This window comes from Onychostoma macrolepis, chromosome 04, assembly GCF_012432095.1.
Source record: "Onychostoma macrolepis isolate SWU-2019 chromosome 04, ASM1243209v1, whole genome shotgun sequence".
In the NCBI taxonomy this organism is placed as follows: Eukaryota; Metazoa; Chordata; class Actinopteri; order Cypriniformes; family Cyprinidae; genus Onychostoma; species Onychostoma macrolepis.
In genome coordinates this window covers 11,572,907-11,580,985 of record NC_081158.1, presented here as the reverse complement: position 1 = coordinate 11,580,985, position 8,079 = coordinate 11,572,907, and the positions used below count along the sequence as shown (strand labels likewise).

Genomic DNA, 8,079 nt, shown 5'->3' with positions numbered 1-8,079 from the left:
AACAATATGGCGGTGCAGTGGCTTCACTTCTATGATGTCACCAGCAATCCAGTTCTCTATAGATCAGTGATGTAAACTTCTAATAATGGATTACTATAGTCACATGAACTTAACAGCCATAAAGTCATCACGACACATCAGATTTTCTCTAATATATCGCTTTAAGTCAAACAACTTGTTTTCATAATCCTTGGAAGTCAAACTCAATCGAAAATAAAATTAGATTAATCTCACAGCCCTAAAGTACAAGAGAGACCTCGCTTCTGGATTGCAAAATAACAAAAACACATCAGTGATGAATGTCTTGATATTATTACATGTAGAAATGGTTGGCAAGATACAATTAGCGTGATAATATTTATGTTGCAATAATAAACTGTAAGTGTATTTCCTTAATCTACCCAGCACCAAAAGAAGAACAGTTATCATTCGCTTTTTGATGCTAGTCTTTCGTAATTTAGCCCTAGAGCTCGTTTAATACCGGGTTCAGGTATTCATTCCTACTTGCGAGAAGCATAGAAGGATCGGTTGCAAAGCTTCATGACAGTGTATCTAGCATATGCATTTCCTAAATACATCTTATGTGGAAGAATAACTCATTTTAAAAACAAGAGTGAAGAACAATATTAAAAAAGTGAACCAAAAAAAGTGACCTGAACAAGAACAGTTTGTAAAAAGCATCTACAAGCAAGCAAACTACAAGTAATACATATGTATTATAAGACAACTGAACATAATATGAAATTCATAAGAAAACACAATGATATAATTTATATCATAAAGCAAAGTAGCATACAAGAATAAAACTTTTTGATTGATCTTTGGGGAGGAAGTCCATCTTTGAGTTGATCTGAATCTCACAGTTGAATCTGCTGGTTTAGAAGATGAAGATGAACTTTAGTCACTGTGAGAACTTTAGATAATCTTTTTTTGTCATGTCGCTTGTTATGGCTGGTCAGGACAGATTTATCTAGATTATATTTTACTGCTTGATGCATTATTGCGTAGCATTTGATGAGAAGGCAGCATCAGATCTGAAAATGCTGGATCTGAAGATGATCTACTTAGGATTCACTCACACGAAGCCAGAGCTTTCCCTGTCCAAACTTTTATTTTGTTTTTATACGTTCTTCCGTAAACACGGCGTTGTCTCAAGAAATATCTGCGTACACACAAAATCACTGAAACTGACTCAAAATGATGTAGTTTTCATGCCAGACCAGCATGTGGCGCTGTAATTCTGCCAAAGAGATACACTAAAAATGGAGAAGACGACTTGGAGCATGTGTATAAACCTTGTGCGCTGTATACAAACCCAACACAACAAGAAAAGCTAGTAAAGCTAATAGGCTTCTGCAGCATGAACATAAGCATGTAGTCCTCCATTGTTTTTGCTGTTATGTGATAGTGGTGTCTGACTAGGGTAAAGACTTGGGGTGATGACATCATCGTTTCACAACATATACAGATTGGCTGTACACACAAAACGCAAAGGTGTCGTTTTCAGATTTATCCACTCTGAGACACGGTTTCAAAAACTAGCGTTTTCAGGCTCCCAAAATGCCCGATCCGTCTGGACGACATGCCAATATGATACACAATTTTTACGTACAGCTAAACACGTCTCCGTGTGTACAGGGCCTTACTGTGACTGGTTTTTGTATGACTGTGTAGAGCAGATGAAGGACTGAAGCGCTTCCCACATGCAGTGTAGTGATACGGCTATTCTCCAGCGTGGATCCTCTAATGTGTTTTCAGATTTGATGACTGATTGAATCTCTTGTCACAGTGTGAACACTTGTACGGTTTTTCTCCAGTGTGGATCCTATTGTGTTTTTTCAGATGTACTGACTGACTGAATCTCTTGTCACAGTGTGAACACTTATAAGGTTTCTCTCCAGTGTGGATCCTCTCATGTCTTTTTAGGTCTCTTGAATGAATGAATCTCTTGTTGCAGTGTGGACACTTATAAGGTTTTTCTCCAGTGTGAATCCTCTCATGCAGTTTTAAACACTTTGCTGAAGTGAAAGTCTTTTCACACTCAAAGCACACGTACTCTCTCACAGCAGTATGTATTTTCTGATGTTCTTTCAAACTCACGTGACGCTCTAGACTTGTTTTGAGAGTGAAACTCTTTCCACACTGAGTGCAGGTGAAAGATTTCTTCACTCTTCTTTTCTTTAAATCTTTCTGTTTGGTAGGTTTTTCTCCAGTTTTGACATGATTTTTCTCCTCAACTTCAACCGATTCTTTATTCTCCTTGTTTTCTTCAATCAACTCTGAAATAAAAGTTAAACAAATGGTTCAATTTTCAGTGTCTTGTAAAAAGCTGAGAAATGTGCACATAAAAGTGAACCCTGAAGTAACAGTGCAGGGCTCCAGACTAACATTTGAGAGCAGCGCCACTAACTTTTACAGACGGTGGCGCCAGAAGCAGGTTTGGTAGCGCTGAGGGCTGGTGTGTAGGGTATCAAAATTAAAGATAGTTTAATCATAAAATTACTACTATTTTGCATTAATAGTGCAGTTACACTTTCTTTCTTGGTAATACACATTTGACAGTAAAGCACTGAGCTTGAGTTGGGAGGCATACAAAATTTCCTTTTATTAATATCAGTAATGTGCAAAATCTCATTTTCATATAGAAAAATTGATAGATTCTACTCTTACTAAATGTAACATTATTCTTCTAAAGTATTATACAGAACATACCAACAACTTCAGTGATTATAATTGAGGAGCGATTCAGTCGCAAAGTGAAGAAAAGTTTGGTGTTTTGTGACTTTACTACATACACAAAAAAGTGCAATACTTTGACAAAATTTGATTTCTAGATGATTTGATATTTTATAATAGTGATTTTAGAATTAATATATGAAGCAAAAAGTAGAAATTAATGACTAATAAGCCAATAAGTGCTCATCTGCTGCCAATTACTGGGTATAGTGGTAATTTTAATTTTAATTTTGCACAAGTGTTTGTTTACCACAAAACTATATTTTGATATACATTGTGTTTTGTCCCATTAAAAATATAATTTTAATGTGGAATACATAAAAAGTTGTTAAAACTTCTCTCTCAAAAGGTTGTACAAACCCTGAAATTAATTATGTAATAACACCATGGTTATAGTTAGGGTTACTGCTTCTGGGTTTCTGCGTCAGCGCTGTTTGATCTGTTCATAACAGAATTCGGAGCAGAATTTGAATGCTTCTCAATAGATCTCGCAGCGCTGTATAGTAACAGTGTCACTTTACACAATTGCACTCAATTATTGGTCCGAGCTGCTAAATGGTCTGTGGTGTTAAATGTGACCATTTAGCCACAGTCTGGAGCCCTGCAGTGGAAAGCAATTGTGTTAAAATATCTTAAAATTATTATTTTTTAAATACTATAGACAAAAAAATAAAAAACACGTTTCTATAGGGAGAACTATAAAATATGTTTGTATGTTTGATCAACTACACAATTGACCGTGCACAGGGAGATTGATTGACAGGTGGTCTGACCAATCAGAATGCGAATTTAATGTGCCACCATTGCTATTCACCATCTTGCCAGACATCTACCGCCAGTCTCCAAAGATATCCATGTTAAATGGGGTGAAACAGATCAACTGAATCGAAACTTTCTTCAAAAGGAATTCCTTTAAAATACTTGTTTTGCATACTAGAAAATCTGTCCATGTCCGACGCTGTATACATGGCTTGCAGCGCTTAAGTTAAAATAATAGCGTGAAATATTATAATAATATGTTAAAATAATGTGTGCTCATATCATTCTGTGGACAAAATCCCGTGAACTTCACCCTGATTGGGAACTGAACTGAGGCGCTACAGCAATTTGTCACGTCACATTAAAGAACCACAAAATTGTATTGTTTTAATTTCTTTAAAACTGACAAAATTTGAAAGCTGAGAGTCCTGAGACCTTGTTTCATACATAAGTAACATGCTCTATCTTGTCTGTCAGCACGTTATCAGTTTCCTCTTTGCTACTGCGTGAGAACATGATATTTAGTGTGAGAGCGGCATTGTTTGTTGGAGTTAGCAACAGTAACTGAGGGTGGGCGGGTCTTTGCCAACATTCAATTACTCAAAGCAAAATTGATCAATAATAACAAAGTAAACTAATGTAAAAACTAATTAGATGGATCTCTCTCCTACTGACTTACAAGTTAAGTTAAGATTTTAATGGTATTACTATTCTTACGATACTGCACATCAGTACAGTTCTTTAATGGTATTCTTTTCTTCACTAAAAAAACGGTCCATTAAATACTGGGTTCTGGTACCCATGCCTTCTTACAAGAGGAGCAAATAAGGATCAGTTGCAAAGCTACATGACAGGATATCTTTCATCAGCATTTTCAAAATACATCTTAAGTGGAAGAATTAGTCATTTTAAAAACAACAGTGAAGAAAAAATAAGAAAGCACAATAATAAAATATTTTGACAGTTATTTGGGGAGGAACTGCATCTTTGATTTGATCAGAATCTCAGCTGAATCTTGAATACTTACTGTGATTGTTTTTTTGTATGACTGAGTAGAGCAGATAAATGCGTGAAACGCTTCCCACATGCAGTGCAGTGATATGGTTTCTTTCCAGTGTGGATCCTCTCATGTGTTTTCAGATTTGATGACACACTGAATCTCTTGTCACAGTGTGAACACTTATAAGGTTTCACTCCAGTGTGGATCCTCTCGTGTCTTTTCAGATTTGCTGAATCACTGAATCGCTTGTCACAGTGTGAACACTTATAAGGTTTCTCTCCAGTGTGGATCCTCTCATGCAGTTGTAAACACTTTACTGAAGTAAAAGTCTTTTCACACTCAATGCACATGTACTCTTTCACACCAGTATGTATTTTCTGATGTTCTTTCAAAATTGAAAAACGGAAAAAACTCTTTCCACACAAATGGCATGAATGTGGCTTCTCCTTTGAATGAACTTTCAGGTGTTTCTTTAGAACTGAAGCCCATAAAAACATTTTACCGCATTGATCGCATGTGTGCAGTTTCTGTCCAGTGTGGGTGTTCATGTGTTTCTTAAGGTGTGCTGATTGTGTGAAACTCTTCCCACACTGATCACAAGTGAATGGTTTCTCTCCAGTATGAACTCTCATGTGAACAGAAAGACTATATTGGCATTTCAAACTCTTTCCACATTGATTACATGTGTACAGTTTCTCTCTTGTATGAACTTTCATATGTGTCATAAGGCTTCCTATTCGTGCAAAATTCTTCCCACACTGATCACATGTGTGTGGTTTTTCTCCAGTGTGGATCCTCTCATGTGTTTTCAGATGTGTTGGCTGACGGAATCTCTTGTCACAGTGTGAACACTTATAAGGTTTCTCTCCAGCGTGGATGTTCATGTGTACCTTAAGGTTTGACGATTGTGCAAAACTCTTTCCACATTGATTACAGGTGAACGGTTTCTCTCCAGTATGAATTCTCATATGTCCTATTAGGCTTTCTTTTAGTGTGAAACTCTTCCCGCACTGATCACACGTGTGTGGTTTCTCTCCAGTGTGGACTACCTTGTGTTTCTTTAGGTCTCCTGACCGAATGAATCTCTTGTCACAGTGTGAACACTTGTAAGGTTTCTCTCCAGTGTGGATGTTCATGTGTACCTTAAGGCTTAATAATCGCGTGAAACTCTTCCCGCACTGATCACAAGTGAACGGTTTCTCTCCAGTATGAACTCTCATATGAACATTAAGACTATATTTGCATGTCAAACTCTTTCCACACTGAGTGCAGGTGAAAGATTTCTTGGCTCCTCTTTTCTTTAAATCTTTCTGTTTGGTTTGAGAGCAACTCGAAGGTTTTTCTCCAGTTTTGACATGATGTTTCTCCTCATCTTCACTCAATACTTCTTTCTCCTCACTTTCTTCAATAAATTCTAAAAAGCAAAAACAGTTTATTTGTCAGTTACTTGAAAAAACAACAACAACAAACAGAAATGTGAAAGTACACAGAAGTGAACCCTAGTGTAATAGTGTAAAGACTATTTCTATACAAATTTTTGTTCCTTCCGATGCAATTATACTTCCCTGAACCTTTTCATGAATGAGGTACATTAATCTTCAAAATATCATTTTTAAAACATTATAGACACAAATCCCATGTTTCTATAAGGAGAACTATTAAATGTGTTTGAACTACACTATTATCCACCATACATTTTGTTGAAAAAAGCGACCCTTATTATTCGCTGCTCCATCTATATTATTCAACAGCACTAAAGATAGTTTCTATTACAACAAACTAAATCTAAATCTGTGTTCTTGCTCTGCCCCTTTTATCAAGGATGCATCAAGAGATGACTTGTGCCAACTAGGGATGGGCATTTTCCAAAAATATTGCATTTGAATATTTGGGCTCATAAAAAATTAATATTTAAATGTGTTTATTTAAATGAGGTTTAATGAGAAATACGTTATTTTTAATTATCAAGTTGTCGTCATGATTTCTGAACAAGCTTATGATTAGTTATACACCACAATGTTATACAACAATGTTCAGTCCCTCCAGGATTTAATCGCAAAATCAAGCAAACTCCGCAATTTTCGCAAGAGCTCACAAATTTTCGTAATTGCTGCAGATTTTCCGCAGATTTTGGGCTTAGACGTGTCCCATGACGTCATCTCAATGCGCATTCAGTCAAAGAAAGGTTGTTTCTTCATTCCATTTTTGGAACTGACAGCCTTGCGTTCTCATCATGACCGATTTACAAGAGCTACATTGGACAAACGAACCGAAAGCAGAACGAATCCGCGCTACTCGTTTGGGCTACACGGCGCAGACCGTTTACTGCTTGAGATGGAGCCGCGGGCTGCTCTCGATCTTTAAAAGAGCTGCTTTATGTAACATCGTAAATAAAAATTAGCATGTTGCAAAACTGACAACAACAGCTGAGTGGAAGAATTTATGCAAGAATTCATTACAAATAGATTTCTAGGCATCCCTGACATCTGATGCGTGCAGTTTACTTTGCTTGCTTTAAAAAAAGTTCTATTTTTGAGTAACATTTTGTGTTTGTTTTGTTTTTTGATTGCAGTATTTTTTCCACTGCTATTGTTTTCTTTGGATTTGCTTCTAAGTTCCATTAAATTTTAAGCTTTTCTTTGTTCATTCCATTTTCATAGGTAAACAGTCATTAAAGATAAATGAAGAATAAACACCAACCTCCGTGTTCCTCGTGTTTTATTCTCCATGTTTCTGGTTCCTCCTGTTTTATTCTGCATGTTTCTGGTTCCTCGTGTTTTATTCTCCAGGTTTCTGGTTCCTCGTGTTCTATTCTCCAGGTTTCTGGTTCCTCATGTTTTATTCTCCAGGTTTCTGGTTCCTCGTGTTCTATTCTCCAGGTTTCTGGTTCCTCATGTTTTATTCTGCAGGTTTCTGGTTCCTCCTGTTTTATTTTACAGGTTCCTGGTTCCTCGTGTTTTATTCTCCATGTTTCTGGTTCCTCCTGTTTTATTCTCCAGGTTTCTGGTTCCTCGTGTTTTATTCTGCAGGTTTCTGGTTCCTCGTGTTCTATTCTCCAGGTTTCTGGTTCCTCGTGTTTTATTCTCCAGGTTTCTGGTTCCTCGTGTTTTATTCTCCAGGTTTCTGGTTCCTCGTGTTTTATTCTCCAGGTTTCTGGTTCCTCATGTTTTATTCTGCAGGTTTCTGGTTCACTCGTGTTCTCCTCACTCTCCTCTTTAACAAACAGCATCTTCACAGCAGATCTCAGTTCAACTGATACTCCTCCAGATATTCCTGCTTCAAAACTTAGTCACGACTGTGAAGATGAGAATATTACAGGTATTTACTGAACAGATAAAAAAAAAAACGTATTTTTCTATTTACAGAAACAACATTTCTAACAGTTTGTATTAAATCAGCATCACGACAAAACAACAGGAGCGCGGTGAAACTGAACTTCTTCCTCTGAGGTTTAATGGTGTTTGACAAACAAACGTATGTTTTAGCGCCACCCGCTGGACTGGAGTGAGAAGAGAAGGGGAAAAATAATATGGTGAAAATTACTTGCGTCTATAAGGTGCGCTGGGTTTTTTTTTTCCTTTAAA

At 36.8% G+C, this 8,079-nt stretch overlaps 1 protein-coding gene across 1 annotated transcript; it reads right to left on the bottom strand.

Moving 5' to 3' along the window:
* Positions 1–2,184: 2,184 nt before the first annotated feature.
* On the bottom strand, positions 2,185–7,868 carry LOC131539373 (gastrula zinc finger protein XlCGF57.1-like). The gene is made up of 3 exons (XM_058773927.1): positions 7,196–7,868; positions 4,523–5,909; positions 2,185–2,279 (listed from the first exon to the last, which is right to left on the bottom strand). The coding sequence occupies exons 1-3, from the start codon at positions 7,722–7,724 to the stop codon at positions 2,270–2,272; spliced, it is 1,926 nt and encodes a 641-aa protein (XP_058629910.1). The 5' UTR covers positions 7,725–7,868; the 3' UTR covers positions 2,185–2,269.
* Positions 7,869–8,079: the final 211 nt, after the last annotated feature.